Genomic DNA, 17,089 nt, shown 5'->3' on the forward strand with positions numbered 1-17,089 from the left:
TACAGATGGATGTGAGCTTTCATTAGCATTGAGTTCCCGGAGGACCGCAGGTAAGCGATCTCTTAAGTGATCTTACCGTGGGGGAGGCACAGGGTCCTGGAAAAGAGAGGAAACAGAAATCTGTATAAGCTTTTTTCCTTGTTTTACTAAGAGAAATGAAAAGAGTTTAGATTAAGCACACATGCCTGTGTCAACAGTCAAAGGGTTTATGTACTCTACAGCACATAACATCATACTTTAATATGCCGTTTTAAAATCACTGAGGGATAAAAGACATCTACATAAACCATGAATGCAAGTAGGACTGTAGATATGCGTTCTCTTATCCTTTAGTTAGCGCTAGCAAAATTGTAGCCTGCTTTTAAAAATATATTAAATAACAAAATGACCGTAAAAATGTTAATTGATGAGAGATTCTGCTTACCTTGGGTCCATCTGTTTTCAGTCTTTCTCCTAAAAAGAATTATTAATAATTGTTAATAGAGAGCTACCCATCTAATTCACAAATAAAGGTATAACTTTATTCTGGTATTGTTATTATTACTGGCAGCCTACCCCATCCCCCCACCCGCCCCGGCTCTACCTCCAGAACTCTCTGCTCCAAGGTCATGTTGCTGTCCCCACAGCATTCATCCTACCTATCACATCTGCATCTCCATAACTTTTCCTGCTACTGAATGGGGAGCATTAATTTCTGCAAACCTAGAAGAAGCTGGAAGCTTCGGCGGTTCAGTGGGAGATTGTTATGTGTGGGAATGGGGGCAAGTCACAGCCTCGACCTGAGACAGAGGTCACTGAAGTGCGTATTTTCTCTGTTAGCTGTTCTGCGCGAGGCCAATGGGCTCTGAACGAGGCTTATTGGAAGTGGAGTGGATTTTGTTTGATCTGTACTTTATTTAGCCTTTCTTAAGGATGGATTCACAGATGGATTCAGGTGCAACTTATTCTCAACCATTTGTGCTTCTCTCCATATAAAACACAAGACGAAATGTACTTAGCTAATTATGGTGATCATAGAAGTGTTCAGAATCTTCCTGTGCTGTAGCCAATAAATCTTTTTAATATCACTCACAAACATTCATTTCATAAGAGACATAACAAAGAATCAGTTAAAGTTAAAGCAGGAAAAACAAGTATTTTTGTTTTTTTCAGCTTAAATTTTAAAAGAAAGGAAATTAAAAAATCGTCATGATACTTGATAAAATAGAGTGAACTTTGGATTTACCTCTGGCTTTCAGAATGAAACATTTGAGGGTGATATTTATTAAGGTATTGTAAATTTAAATATTGTTCAGAGACTTTATATATATGCTTGTCAAGTTGTTTGGGATGCATTTTTTGTCTGTTTTGATTTTTGTATAGAAATTTATAAAAATCTTGAAAAGCAATGAAAGTAAATCTATTTTTTTTGTTTTCAAATTTATCAAAATATGACTGATTATTTAAATGAATATAGGACATCTTACTAAAAAACCCTATCTTACTCCATTTGCATTACATTTTGATTTTGAAAATCTTTTCGTAAGTTCTACATACTGAAATCCTAACTAATGCAAAAAGAGATGCAATATATCTTAAGTTCTCCTTCAAGTAAACCATAACATTGCTCTGAATAAAATAATGGTACCTTAAATGTTTAACAATTCTAGAAAATAACTGTTCACAAAAATTCTTCTGTGCTGTTCATGCCATCTTGTGGCAAAGCCACTTAATAGCACTGGGCATGAGAATAAATGTTAAGATGATACATTTAATAACAGTGTAGTTATTATCTAAAAATAATAGAGTCCTCTATAAGCTCTATTAGCTCAGGATGTACTAAAAATATGTATAAGTTGCATTCTCAAACTGCAAAGTTTAATTTACCTGCCTGCACTGTCTTTAGTTCATCTTAGTGTCAGCATACATCTCATGGAGGCAGATGAACATGTAAATCCAACCTACTAAATCGTGGTGGAATTTGAAGCTTTATCTAAACTGGCAAACTGTCAGTGGGACCTTCCCTACTGATTTCTGCAGATTTTGAAGCTGGCTTACTCTAATTTCTCTCAATTCAGCTTTTTTACAAGCTACTTCAGGATTTGCTCACAAGAGTCAATCTAACCTTTCATTTTGCAGACTTTATAGTACTTACTTTCTGATAATCTGTAGGAATTATTTGGCTCTATGTTTAGTATTATAGTATGAACTAAAAGGAAAAAAAAATTCTGTTTTGCATGGAATTCTTTGCGTTATTTTTCTGGCTGATCAAATATAATACTTACTCTCTGAAAATCAGCCGTTACAGCAAACATAGAAAGGATCATATTTTTCTGGCTTGGCAATTGCGTTCTTTTTGACCATATTTAGCATATGGTTCAAAGATTTGAAAATGATAAGAGAAAAAATATCATTCCTTTTCAAGATTAATCAGATATTTAATCCTTCAGTAGTTGACTTCATGAGGTATTGCTACATCTAAAGTATATCAAATATAAAAAATGTATACAGAGAAGTATATAGAAACCAACTTTTAAAATAATCTTATGATTGAGTAAAACCATCAATTAAATGATTTAATAGTTGGACACCTCACTAGATTCTTGAAGAATAAGATGGCAGTCTGTCTCCAATTTCACCACAAGAAACAAACCAGAACAAACAAAAATTAAAGGTACATTTGTGACTCAAAATTATAGGATTTCGAAACAAATTTACAGTTAAAGGTAAAGCAGTGGAGAAAAAATACATGCTAGGTGATATACCACATAATTAGCATATTCTTAGTAGGAGAACTTTGTCATTCTTATTATGCTTTTGTAAATAGTTACCCTACAATGTAAATCCTTAATAAGAATTGCTAAAGTTGATATTACTATTTAAAAATAGTTATTAGATTATGCTTTACAATATATTCATACAAAATGCTTGAGAAGGATAGGGAGCCAAAAAGCATGAGATCATGAGAAGGAGAAGTAAAGCATAACAGGGCTCTTGCAGCCTTTTGGTGGAACAGTTCAGGAGACAAAGGCTTCCCCGCCCCGCCCCCCCCATGTCCTTATAATTGTAGGGAAAAGGAAAACTTGATTTTTAAATTGAATGGCTTTTTTTTGTTCCCCTTGAGGAACAGGGAGCTTATAAGATAAAATATATCTCCTTTTGTAAATAATTACTTTGATGTTAGATAGTTGAAACAGTATTGTGAAATTTACAGTATGATTATTTTGGAAAGCAGCTGCTGTTCTGAAAACCATGTCTATTCTATCATCTGCAAGCTCTGCTTATGTGCAAAAGCTAAATATGGAAGCAACAATTTCTATTTCTGATTGCAGAAATGGGTAGATTTTTTTGTTATACCTCTAACAGTTGGCACGCTCCTCCCCTCCAGAACAGATGTGTGTTTCTGTTAATAAAACAAAATAAAGACGTGATGTTAGTCCTCATCCTTGAAACTATGGCTAGTAGAAACGGCGCTGCTCCTGACTGGGATGCCTCTAATACTTGGTAGATCCCCAGCAGTCAACAAGTGAAAGCAAGCGGTGAGGACATTGGTGCAAAATGAAACAGGAACGGCTCACAGGAACTTGTGCGACCTTGTACAATTGAATGTTACGTGGCTAAGACTTTAAATAGTCTGCACTTAACTTTAAATGATATTACAGAAAAGGGGAAATATGTTTGTGAATAGAGTTTAAGATCTTTACTTACAGCCCAGTATTGAGGAGGCTGAGATGTGTGCTGGCTGTTCATTGGGGAAGTGGTACCTGAAGGCCTTAAACAACGTTTATCTGTAAAAGAGGAAGAAAAAGCAAGCCTGAGTAATTCAGGAATATTATGTTTTAAGAAGAAGAGGTTTTAATGTTCAAAATATGTTTTTCAGGCCAGATCTTGCCATTTTTATAGCATTTTAATTTTTTCCTTTTCAGAACTTAAGCGTTATTTTAGTGGTTGTATTGAGGACATAAGCATGACCCTGGTAATAGCTTTATGGTTAACCTCCTTACTGTGGTTAAAAAAAAAAAGCCTTCATAAGCTGGTACACAGTTAAGGCAGACATTTGACTTAAACGGTGAATAGATTAGTGAATTTGTTTTCATTTGAACCTTTGTTTATTTGTCTAGGAAAGATGGCAAAATAGGATGTTAGCATTGAGTTTTGCCTTTCTGAAATACATTTTCAGACCTTTCCTCACTCTGGTATCCTTCCACATTATAGTTACGGGGCATAACACAAGGCAAAATGCAGCTTTTTGTTTAATGTGTTTTCTCTGAAATCACAAAACAAAAATGGTGTCTTTTTGGTATTTCAGGACAGTCTTACATAAACAACAAAAGATGCTGACTGCTAACTGAAAGTCTTTACTACTAACCAAGATAAAAACAGTATTTGGAATTTACTTCAGATTTCCAAATAAAATGCACAAATGAGTCTTTGGAACATAATGTAGAATATCTGGATGTTCAGACTGATTGTGATCTGCTCACACACTGATACATTTACTCACATTAAAAGCTATCTACTTCTTTAGGCACCAAACTAACTCCCACAAAAATCAGTAGAAAAATCTTTGCTGACTTTGATGTGAACTGGAGCAAGCTTTCATACATATATTGATCTCATATTTTCAGATACTTTTGGTTTCTGGTTTCCATTCTTCCTCATCTAGGATTTCCCCCCAGTTTTTTAGTGATTTAAAACCTCCACAGAGTGTTTATAATGGCTTCGAGCAATGGATAGCTAGGATGATATTTCACTTCTGTGGATGGGATATTAATTTGCTCTGTATGTTTGGGCATTAAATGTGACTTAGAATGGCTTTAGTAAACCAAAACTTGATTAATGCAGCTATCTTGCAAGGTAAAGAATGCCTGAGAAATACACTCAAAGTAATTGCTTATTACTGCTATTGAAAGCAGCAGAGAATGCCTTTAAAAAGAATACTACATTTCTTCATCTGCAGATTATCATCTGGAGGAAAGTTTCCTGTGTTCTTTAATATGTTTTCCATCTTAAAGGTTTCTAGGCTTAAATAGCAGTGGGCTTTTCTGAAATGGTTTTGGGTTTGATCAGTCAGTTTTTTGCACATTCTAGGTGGAATGGGATCATAGAATTTCTCCCATGAAGGTAATATTAAAATTACAAAAGCAGCATGTAATTCTTAATTTAACATAATCTAATGGAAATAAGGGTAGCTGTTGAATATGAAGATGCAGACAAAGCTCTTCTCTTGTTCCTGCTCACCAGTGTTTTATTTTTCAGTTGAACCATTTCATTTTAAAAAATATCTGGACTGAAAAACCCAAGTCTGTACTGTTCCTTTTTACCTCTAGGTTTGGCTCACTTTCTGCAGACAGCAAAAGTTACCTGCATATTCGGGTTCTTGCAGAGGTTTGGCAGGAAGGATTCTCAAAGCATGGATGGCCTCCAGAGTGGAAGAACTTACAGTCTCATAATCACCTTCTTCCTCCTCGGATACCTTGGAGGAAGATTGTAAGTCACTCTTGTCCTTCATTGTCAAATCTTTGTTCTGGATAGAAGAAGAGAGACACAGATAATACAAATAAATTTAAGTTCAAGATTAATTTCAGATTTGGAAATATTTGATTACCAGAACCAGACATTCTGGTGCACAGGAAATTTTCTGATGGAAATTGAAGGGTTGGAAAGTAGTTGAGCAAGGGTTTTGAGGATCTAAATTTTTGATTTAGATTCATAAAATAGCCATTTGGGAGACAGTTCAGACTCCCTCTGAATTTGGCCCGTCACCACTCTTGCAAATATAATGAGAGTGTTTAATTTTATGATCATTGCAGACATTTGAAACTGTGCCTTTCATTACAATATTATCCATGTGGTATTTGTATTGTACTGACTGTTTACATATGTTACTTGCAAGAATATATTAACTAGCTCATCACAAATGTCAGACTTTAAAATAAAAACATGCACTGTTTGGGGGAATTTGTGCTAGCAAATGTGCAGTCCAAGTGAACGCGATAGCAAGTATGTATCGAACAGTGGAGTCCACAGAAATGTGGTGCTGAGAGTGACTCCGGATGCCTCTGGATGTGTCTATACACTTGTACTAGGTTTGTTCAAGATTATTTTCTGGAGTCCTGCTTCACCCTTCATACTCACTGTTTACACGCTGGAACATAACTGCTGGCTTCCTTCAGGAGGAGACATGCACAAACAGCGCAGAGCTGAGATTACTGCTGAGTGAACTCAACCGAGGGTACCCAGTGTCTTTGTAAGTTATATCTTGCTACCAGAGACAGTATAGGTGCATCCACACACTTGGATCTTCCCTGATGTTTGTTTTAATCTCTTCTTGAACTCACTAGTAACGGGGAATCAATAGCTTCCTGAGGTGTCTTCTTCCACTAGTTAACTGTCCTTTCAGTTCCTGCTTTTTCTCCTGAGTGCTACAAATTAAACCAATTTGTTTTACCCTCCAAGGACACTAAAAAAATTGATTACTATCCACTTTATTTCAACCTTTATTATGATTAATGCCTATACTTATATTTCCTTTTAGTCTTCTCACTAAGCAAGTACAATTCTTTAAAGCTTTCCCAAGTTCTCAACCAACTTAAAGGATTTTGAACCTTGTATCCCCAGTGTTACTTTCCTGTGAACTCTCTCCAGGTTGTACGCATCTTTATTACAACATCAAGCAGACCTCCAAGAAGTGTTCTCGACAGTACATTTCAGGGTGAGGTTTGCCTTTTTATAACAGTACATAAAAAAATACCACCACACCCTAGACAGATCCCTGCAGGATACCTGGGTTTGCAGGCTCTTCTGCTGCATAACTCTTTCCAGTTCATTAGCAGACTACTGTCAACTAGGCTGAGAGTGGATATTTTTTCGATCAGTTGTGCAAACACTTCACACATTTTCATCTAGACCAGGTTTCCAGGTTTCTACTTGTGAGACTGTCTTCTGGGAAATGCCAAAGACCTAACAAAAATCAAGTTATATCACATCTACTGTTTTCTTTCTCCCCATTATGGTTGTATTTCTGCCAAGAAGGAAATTACTTTGGTTTGAGGAGTTGATGAGATGTTCTTCATGTTCACATTAGCAATTTTTTACATGATCAGACTTATTATTTCCAAAAGATGCTTTCAGACTGACTTTATTTAATAGTCTCTCCAGGTATCCAATGAACCCTCAGGATTTGCTTGCTTTCTTGTAAGAAATTGAGGTTACCACTGTTCTTTTCTGTTGCTTTAGGAACTTGGGACTCCTTGGAGAGTTCCCAAAGATAATCAATTAATGTCTCAGAAATTACTTCAAATAATTCCTTAAGTGCTTCAGCATAAGTAAATATTCTCCTGGCTGTTCTTTCCCTGTTCTGCTCTGTGCTATTACTGCCTTCTAGTTGGTATTAATCCCATATAGCGTCTGATTGTAATTAACCTTTCTATGAAAACTGAAGCAGCCAAAGTATTGATTGCACCAACCTTCTTTAGTTGTCCTTTACTTGTTCTACTTGCTTACTAAACAATAGGCCTGTGCTTTCTTTTCATCTTTCTCTGACTTGTAAGGTATTTGCAGTCTTCTCTTATATGCCTGAGCTGAAACTCAGAAACTGCTTCAGATACAAATGGGAAGACACTGAAATGTGTACTGTTAGCTTTTCAGCTTTCATTTGCATTGATTACATATTAAACCTTGAGGTTGATCACTTACATACTTGTTCAGCTTGACTCCTGTTATTTTCACATGATCTTATCATAAAGGTGTATTTTCGATTCAGACCATAAATGGAGAATTGACTAGTGAGTCACTTCTCTTATCTATCTAGCTCCCACTAAAACAAAGTAAAAGTTCTCATATATACTTCAAAATTCTCATGTTTTATTTTGCATTAACAAACAGGGAGGATTACATTTTCTGTTACCAGCATTATAGCCAAGACGATATTAACACACATCAGGAAGTCAAAGAAAAGTAAAATTTTAGGAAGAACAGTGTGATACTTACAAAATGATAGGTATTAGCAGGAATAGTTCTTCTGTTTTCTGTATGAAATGGAGAAAAAATGTCAGCAGGTGTCATTCTGTAGAAAATGATACAATAACTAATAACTTATATACAGGAATAAAAATCTGCCAACTGCACAGTATTTTACAGATACTAAAACAAAGGAGATGAAGCAAATCCACCCATGAGTTTGTTGACCTAGACAATGCATGAGGAAGTAGCTGTGTGGAAATGGGATTCACAACCACTAGCATGTCTAAGCCCGCCCACAGAAAATACCCAGAGAAGGATGTGCTTGAACTCCTCTCTCTCTCCTGAGTTTTGCTGCTTGGTGCAGAACTGTAAAGGCTCACCCTGGTGAGCTTGGGGAACCTGGTCTGGAAATCCCTCTTCTGAATAGAAACATATCTTGTTCCTTTAGTGGCAGAAGAAAATCTGACCTCCTGCTTTCAAGACTGAACTGGAAAATGAGTTGTGCTGATGTCTTTTCTGTAGTAGCACAGCATTTGCCCAGGAAATTGGAGTCCTGGTTTCAGCTTGAGAAGCTCCAAATTCACGTTTCCCAAAACCGAGAACACTCCAGCTACCAGGCTATAAACTATTCTAGGTAGTGGCTGTCTGCCCATGGAAGTTGCCTCATGGTATAGCCAGGAGCGCGTGAGTTACAGGGCCAAAGAGCTGGTGAACAGGAGAGTGAGTTCACTTGAGAAGAGACTCCCAAGTTCTGCCCTTAACCTGATTTACACATTTAATCCAGTGACTGTTTAATGCAAAACAGCCATGGTATGTCCTCGCCCAGTACGTGCTCTTGTTCTGGACTGTTGAAACAATCCTTGCTTAGGCTTCCTGTAGCCCCACAAATCTTGCATCTGTGGCTACATAATAGCCTGATTTCAAAAGCAGAGCATGAAAGTCCTTCTATTAAGCCTAACCTATAACGTATAATTACAGCATGATCTAATGCTTAGGAAGAAGGGAGAATTGTGGACTGAAACCCTTTTATGCCAAGGAGAGAGTTAAAATCAGACCCACTTCTTGCCCAGGTGTTGTACCCTGTGTTGAAGTGTGTGAAGGATGGGCAGCATCCCACAACCCTCCCTTCCAGCTGTGTTTTGAAAGAAGCCAGTCTTTACCTAAACAGCCTCTTTACATTTGTCACTATTGTTCTTTTAAGGTCTGAATACTGCATGAGCCTGGTATTGCAGAGTTTTGTATACCCCAGCAGATGGCATTGAATGTTCATTTATTCAATATATGTAGTACTTTTATCTCTGCTTGGAGGGTCATTCACGGGGGGGGGGGGAGGAGAGTTATTCAGGTAAACTAGTTGTCTGATTTTCTGTTTAGTTATGCTGGTGCAAATCAGAAGTAAGCCCAGTTAAATCAATGACATTACTGAGGAAAACTGATGCAGACGAGGATAACTAGGGGGTACCAATATAATAATGAAAAAAGGCAGTCAGTGTCTTAAATTGTAGCCTTTTTACTTCTGTTAATAACAAATTGTTATCCTATCCTCAACAATAAGAAATGAATAACAGTGGTAAACATCGAAGCTATTAGCCATGCATTTCATGGCTTAATGCTAAAAGGGGACTGACCGTTTGACACAAGCCTTTGGGGTGATTTATTGCTATCCAACATCAGTTTACAATTTGATGTCCAGGTTAGTTTATAATCTATTCTGTTACGCAGGAATCACCAGAGTTTGGAGGAACTCCAGCCCTCCCTCTCCTTTTCTTCTAACGCCTCCTTTGCACAGTGCAAGTGAAGGGAGAGGCAGCGTTGCTGCTCTCCTGCAGGCATTCCCTTTACATGAGGTGAATGCCCAAATATTTGCTCTGTGCTAGCTGAGGAGTGCAAACCAGCTAGAAACCACTCCTCCTGTTATTTAAGGATGACATTTTGGTAGTGAAGATGAATATTTCACTGTCAGCTATGCTGTACATATTGGGCCTTCAGAACAAGAAGTGCTGCGTGCCATCCGGGTGGTGGAAGACTGTTGAAGAGGCTCACCACTTGCGGAGACTATTTCTGCTGTTTACTATATATATCACCCTGGAACATCCAATTTCCTGGCTTCTGGTGCACTGGCTGTTGTACAGGGATGAAAGAGGACAGAATCTTTGTGCCAGGTAGTTGCAATCAGCTGGACCTTCTGGCATTAACATTTCTTCACTGCAAGTTAAAGACTTAGAGCTGGCAGGAGTCAGAATCTCCTCAAGCTACAGGGACTGATCATATTTTATTCAATCTGAAAATTTTTTGTTGCTTTGCTACATCCTCTGTGCAATTAATAAATGGAGTATATCAGTTATAACAATAGTAAGGTGTTATATTTCTATGGCATATGCGTGGGTGTGTTTCTGCCAGTTGACAGAGAATGCCTGATGTCAAAGGACAAAAGGGAAGAAATTAATTTCTTTTTCATTTGCAAGGGAATAAAATGGCGTGAGTTTTGTGGCAACCTTGCCTGCTTTTCATAGTGACCTAAAAAAAGTCTGTTCAAAAGGGTGACAGGTTAGCAATTTGTGAATGAAAACCTAACATCAGAAACATAGCCCTTCTTTAAATGAGAAACCAGAAGGTAAATCTGTTCCCATTGACTTCCGTGAGCCTATGAACGCACAGTGGTCTTTTAGTCACCCTTTGTGGTGTTTCAGCCAGTGACAGAAAGTGATAAAGTATTGTGGGTTGTATTTTAATAAACCTTGTGATCCTGATAGGGTGTCTCCTAACCACTTCAGCAGAAAAAAATGAGGCTGGAAATGCTGCAATGAAGAACCTGCATAGGAGTTTTCAGAGTCACTTTTTTCTGTCTGGTCCAAAAGTACTGTGTAAAACCTTGTCCTGTTAAGTATATGGGCATCTGCCTCTAGCCTCTAGAGGGGTTAGGTAAGACAAGTAGAAGCTTCCTGAATTGCATAGGTTTAATTCCAGGACGAAGCAAAAGGCTAGGCAGGTTTTGCTTCAGAGACTGTGAAAAAGGCATGTGAATAAATGCCAGTTATGGTGAGCTTTTGTGATATGGCCAGCTATCCATAGAGAATAAAAGATTTGCAATAAGATGGTAGACTGCTGGGTTTCATTTTTCCAGAACTGCTTTTTCCAGCCCTAAATCTAAATTTTCTGTATTATATAGATATTGAATGCATTTAAGCAAACTTCACATAACACAATAAACATATAGTATACCAAATAAATTTATCTGGCTAGTTATGCCCCTATTTAGTTAGATAATTTTTTATGCTTTGCATTAAATATCACTTAGCTCAGCTACAGTTGTGAAATACGGTATCATTTTCCACTGATTTAAGTAGGAGCAGTGTTTTACTTTTGAAATCAATGTGATTTCAACACATGCTTGCTACTGACCATAATCTCTCATGGAATCAGATTTAGAGATACTGTGTCATTGTCCCGTTGTTTTGGAACAGCAAACAGCAAAAAAAGGGGAGTCTTTCATGAGCGGCAGCAGAGGAAAAAGGAAAGTTCCCTCAGTTGCTTTTTAGAAGTCATCAGCCAACGTAATGTTTTTGGTCTCCAACAAGAGGATGACTTATTGATGGCTTTTTGCAGTGTATAACATCATGTAGTCAACATTTTTCTGAGCGCTCTGGAAGTAAACACCTTCTTGCTTTCTTCATTAGTGGGTATCTGTTGTGGTTCAACCCCAGCCAGCAGCTAAGCACCACGCAGCCGCTCCCTCACTCCCCCCCCGCTCCCAGTGGGATGGGGAGGAGAATCGGGAAAGAAGGTAAAACTCGTGGGATGAGATAAGAATGGTTTAATAACTAAAGTAAAATATAATACTAACAATAATAATAATAATGAAATATAATAATAATAATAGTAATGAAAAGAAAAAAAAAGAAGAGGGGAAAAAAAAAAAGAAAAAAAACCCAGTGATGCACAATGCAATTGCTCACCACCCACTGACCAATGCCCGAGCAGCGATCCGCCCCTCCTGGCCAACTCCCCCCAGTTTATATACTGAGCGTGATGTTCTATGGTATGGAATATCCCTTTGGCTAGTTGGGGTCAGCTGCCCCGGCTGTGCTCCCTCCCAGCTTCTTGTACACCTGCTTGCTGGCAGAGCATGGGGAACTGAAAAGTCTTTGGCTTAAGATAAGCGCTACTTAGCAACAACTAAAACATCAGCGTGTTATCAACATTATTCTCACACTAAATCCAAAACCCAGCACTGTACCAGCTACTAAGAAGAGAATTAACTCTATCCCAGCCGAAACCAGGACAGTATCCAATTTCCACTTCGTGGGTATGCATTTCTTTTCCTTTTTTCTTACAATTCATTTTAACTTTTATGATCTTACAATGTTCTGATCTGTCATGCCTTGCATGTTACAAACTATCACTGACTCTGAGTAATAAGTGTGGTAAAAAGACATGCTATAGTACTTCCTTTTTCAGTACTGAAAGAATTTTACCTTTTGGATGTACATCCAGATTCATTGCTGCACGTATGTTTGGGCAACATCTGAAGATTTAAAAAAAGAAAAAACCAATCCACTTAAATATTAGAAATTGCCATTGTTCTATGAAACTTCTCAAAGAGTCTAGCTTAACAGAATGAGTGAAAGCTGCAAGGATAATAATTAAATTTGAAAAATGATTTGGCAGATTTGGAAATTCAACAATCTTGGGTCAAACCTTACATTTTTATTCACTTACAGCTCCAAGTTTGGTGCAGTTAGAGAGAGCTCTACTCATTTTTCAAACATTAATTTTAGACATAAATATTGTAACAGCCTTATTGATGCTTTAGCATATTCAGTATATTGTTCGAGGGATGAATTTGCTTAGGGAGATAGGAGCTAAACCTCTCTTTTAGCATGCAGCTGTGCCACTGTACATGGCTTTCTTCCCATTCTGCCAGCCAGCAGAATAAGTATAACAATTTCCCCTAGTCCTGATGTGGTATTCTTCCATCCTGCTATTACTCTGCCATAGGGAATATATGAGATATATTGAGTGTGGAAGAAACACAGACGGCTTTGACCTTACTCTGGTGTCCTGGATGATGGTTCCCTTGCCATCACCTTCTTTACCCACTGGACCTTAGCTCTGTATCAGCCTGTCCAGCAACATTTATGGATCATTGCAGTAGTAGTACGTAGTATTCAGAAACAAGAAATATTTTGCAATGGAGATGTGGCCGGGGATCACATTAGGACTGCATTAATGCACACTTATTTTATCTAGTATCTAAGCATCCACTCTTGGAATTCCCTGAAGTTTGTGAAATACCAACAGAAATCTTTGAGTTTCAACTGCCCCACTCTTAGAATTACAAAATAATTTAGGTTAGCAGCAGCTTTTGAACAAAGAGTGAAGCTCAGTGGTTTCCTGTTCAGTGAGCAGGCTGTAAACCACACTAGAGTCATCTGGTCTTTAGCTGTCTGCTGCTTAGAGCATGGACACATCAATAATAAAACTTCTATTGATGTTACTTATCAGTGCTTTAAAAAGTAATTTATTTACTTACTTATTTTTTGGCAAAGTTATCTTCCTGCTGTTTGAATCTGCTGGGCGATGTACTATCGTTCTCCTGTTAGGTCTGACAGAATTGAACAACGTTTACTGTTAGCAAGCGGCAGTAAGTGGTGAAGAAATGTGAGTGTGAGCAGAGTTGAAAAACAAATTTTCAAATCTGGGAAATGCATATATGTAAATGATTCCCTTCTTCTCTACCTCATACATTTCCATTCCCTGAATATTTTGCTGATTTTCTTGTTGTTTTCAACTATTTGGAAAAAAGAACAATGGTTTCCTGCTGAGAGAATGAAAAGCTGGAAACTGTGTTTTGGTTTCTTTAGAGTAGGGTACTTCTTATTAAATTCTTGTACAACTGAATAGGCATTAAAACCCGGGGGCACCTATCCAAGATCTCTATTGGTAGTAAAATACTTGCTAAACACCAGCCATGTAGCTATCAAAGCAACAGAGACCAGTTCTCTTGGCCTCTCTACTTCTGGTTGCTCTTGAGCCCCACTTAGAAACAGAGCTCCTTATTTTACTCATGTAAAATAATACCAATCTGTAAATCCTTGAAACAAACGCTGAGATGATTCCTACCCTTTGACTACCAGAGACTTCAGTGTTTGCAGCAAAAGAGTTAGGATTATCTCACCAAATAATTCCTACAGATTGTAAAGATGGTCATGTTCTCTTGAACAATGTCACTTGGACCTAGTCCTGCCCAAATTCCTTTAAATTCGTAGATCCTATAATCAGTGTTGCCAAATCAAGTTTCAATTTTTCTTTATAAGCATGCCCCCAAATCCTATTTAAAAAAAAAAAAACCAACCAAAAACCCCCCTTTAATCAATATTTGAATGTGCACATTGATAATTAATTTTTCTAACTGTCAGTGTGGAAATACTAAAGGGCACAAATGCAAAGATGCAAATTTTAGAAGAATGAGAAGATATGATTTTATTGCCAGCTGTGGAGTTAGCACGAGAGGTATGCTTGAACAGTTGCTACAACTATAGAGAACTTTGGTTAAATGATTAAATCTGTACTGCTGAGTTATCTCTCTGGAGCATCAGGAATACAAACAGGTAACTGATTTCTGTCATCTGTATGCTCTTTATCATTCATGTATAATTTTTTTGTCCTTTAAAAAACCAATTTCATTCTTTGTAAAACTCTTCCCTCAGCTCCCCCTAAGGCAGTGTGTATTACAAATGCAAAAGTCTATTGCATATGAATGTTATACACACAGTGAACGTAATTTTTGTGTGTTTGAATTTACTGCATTCCTCCCTGACCCTTCTGGGGGTGAATTTCCCAACATGCACCTGAAGAGTGACCTTCTGCAAGTTCTCCCTTGCCTGCAGCAGGGAACTATTTTAGTCTGTTTAGTCTGGTTTTTGTCTGCATGTGAGATGCAGCACTGAGGTTGAATACCTCTTTTGCTGGCTACCTCCATGAGTCCTTCAGAACTACATACATGTTACTGGTAACTAGTAGCATAAATGGCTTAGAAATACAGGGTTTGTCAGAAACTTATCATGGGTTCAGACTGTGAGGACATTCGGCACCTTTTGGGTGATCTATGTTAATAAAATCCCCACCTTGCCTAAAAAGATTACAAAAAGTCTTTTTCACCATTTTTGCTTTAAAATACAGCTACGCCATTTTTAAAGTCCCCATGTCTAATTATAGGGCCAAAGCATTTTTCCTTCACAGGATTTTCTTCATTCTCTGGTCAATGCTACCGCAACATTGCTCCCTCCTTCTGCAAAAAGGTGGGATTTTTTTCTATGCAATTTAAGAGACTTTCACCTCTTTTAACTTAAGGGGAATGTGGAATTTCATTTAACTGGCTATGTTCTATAACTTTTTCCATTTATGATACTCATTCCAGACTGACCAGATACAAAACCCTAAATTGGGTGTCCGCGATAGTGCAGTTTAGTGGCACAGATAGAGCAGCAATACTCATTCAGCTCAAGATTCAAGTTCCATTATGTATGGCCAGAAGATATACTGGGGAGAAAAATCGAGGGTAGGCTTCATTTTAAGTGATGATTGACTAATATTTAACTGCAGACAAATTGTAATGGAGCACCTACAGAAATATGGATGACATTTACATTAATGTCAACCAAATTAATCTTGATGGGTTCTGTTGCAATAAATTATGATTAATTTATGATGAATTGGATGTATAAAAGTTTCTGTTTCAAAAATCTTAAAATTCCCAAGAGTCATGAAATTATTAGGTAAATTGTAAGACAGTTACTCCATTTGAAAGTGTATTTACTTCACAGCATTTAAGGGGATTATTATGAGGGTAAATTTTACTTGCCAGGAATAAAAGGTGGTTAAAAGTCAATAGCTGAAGTACAGATGGTTAAAAGAGAGAAAAATCCATTTCATCTTATCTTTATTCTCTCTCTTTTCTTCTGTTTCAACAGTGAAACAACAACAAAAGTAGCTATCATATTAAATAGCTCTCCTCTGACTGCAATACTTTACATGAAACAGTTAAATATTGCCTGCCATTTTGTTCAATCAATTACGACATTCCAAAGGCCCTGCCATACTCATATGTCAAATCCTTCTTCATGAGAGACTGTAAATGGCATAACTTGGCCCAAAATATTCAGAAGCAATTCCTTATTGGTTAAACATTATTGCGGTTATCTGTTTTTGTAGTTACTTATTTTTGCAGTTATTTGCATATTTATTTGGTTTTGCAGAAATGTTTGAGAGCTCCTATCGTAGAAGAGGTCCTCCCTGTGCCAGATGATTCACAATCGTAAAGTCAGCCCCAGTCCAAAGGATGCATAAACCAAGAGAAAACAGGTGGATGCGACTAACAAATGGGAGGCAAAACAACAAGCTGAAGGTAAAAAAAGTTTTGCTAGAAGGAAAGGAATAAAACATGGAGCATGCAACTCTCTGCTGACTGTAGACATCTGTCGTGGTTTAACCCCAGCCGGCAGCTAAGCACCACGCAGCCGCTTGCTCACTGCCCCCCCACCCCTGGGATGGGGGAGAGAATCAGGAAAAAAAACTCGTGAGTTGAGATAAAGACAGTTTAATAGGACAGAAAGGAATGAAAAACAATGATAATGATAATAATAATAATATGACAATAGCAATACTAAAAGAATTAAACTATACAAAGTAAGTGGTGCACAATGCAATTGCTCACCACTCGTTGACCGATGCCCAGTTAGTTCCCGAGCCGCGATCCCCCTCCCAGTTAACTCCCCCCAGTTTATATACTGGGCATGATGTCATATGGTATGGAATAGCTCTTTGGCCAGTTTGGGTCAGCTGTCCTGATGGTGTCCCCTCCCAGCTTCTTGTGCCCCTCCAGCCTTCTTGCTGGCTGGGCACGAGAAGCTGAAAAATCCTTGACTTAGTATAAACACTACTTAGCAACAACTAAAAACATCGGTGTGTTATCAACATTCTTTTCCTACTAAATCCAAAACACAGCACTATACCAGCTACTAGGAAGAAAATTAACTCTGTCCTAGCCGAAACCAGGACAACATCTGAAGGGGGTCAGTCCCTGGTTTGAAAATCCAGGCACCTGTCAGGCCCGTGGAGAGAGAAAACCACCTTTGTATCATTG

At 37.8% G+C, this 17,089-nt stretch overlaps 1 protein-coding gene across 1 annotated transcript in view; it reads right to left on the minus strand.

The window, feature by feature from the left end:
• Positions 1 to 13,536, minus strand: part of CLNK (cytokine dependent hematopoietic cell linker) — a 35,657-nt gene extending 22,121 nt beyond the window's left edge. Inside the window, exons 1-8 of the mRNA XM_050895995.1 lie at positions 13,478 to 13,536; positions 12,420 to 12,469; positions 7,972 to 8,009; positions 5,344 to 5,506; positions 3,688 to 3,767; positions 3,337 to 3,382; positions 425 to 453; positions 77 to 96 (exon numbers count right to left, since the gene is read on the minus strand). Coding sequence (XP_050751952.1) covers positions 77 to 96; positions 425 to 453; positions 3,337 to 3,382; positions 3,688 to 3,767; positions 5,344 to 5,506; positions 7,972 to 8,009; positions 12,420 to 12,444 — 401 coding nt within the window. The 5' untranslated portion in view covers positions 12,445 to 12,469; positions 13,478 to 13,536. The remainder of the gene's footprint in view (positions 1 to 76; positions 97 to 424; positions 454 to 3,336; positions 3,383 to 3,687; positions 3,768 to 5,343; positions 5,507 to 7,971; positions 8,010 to 12,419; positions 12,470 to 13,477) is intronic.
• Positions 13,537 to 17,089: the final 3,553 nt, after the last annotated feature.

This window comes from Gymnogyps californianus, chromosome 4, assembly GCF_018139145.2.
Source record: "Gymnogyps californianus isolate 813 chromosome 4, ASM1813914v2, whole genome shotgun sequence".
Classification (NCBI taxonomy): domain Eukaryota; kingdom Metazoa; phylum Chordata; class Aves; order Accipitriformes; family Cathartidae; genus Gymnogyps; species Gymnogyps californianus.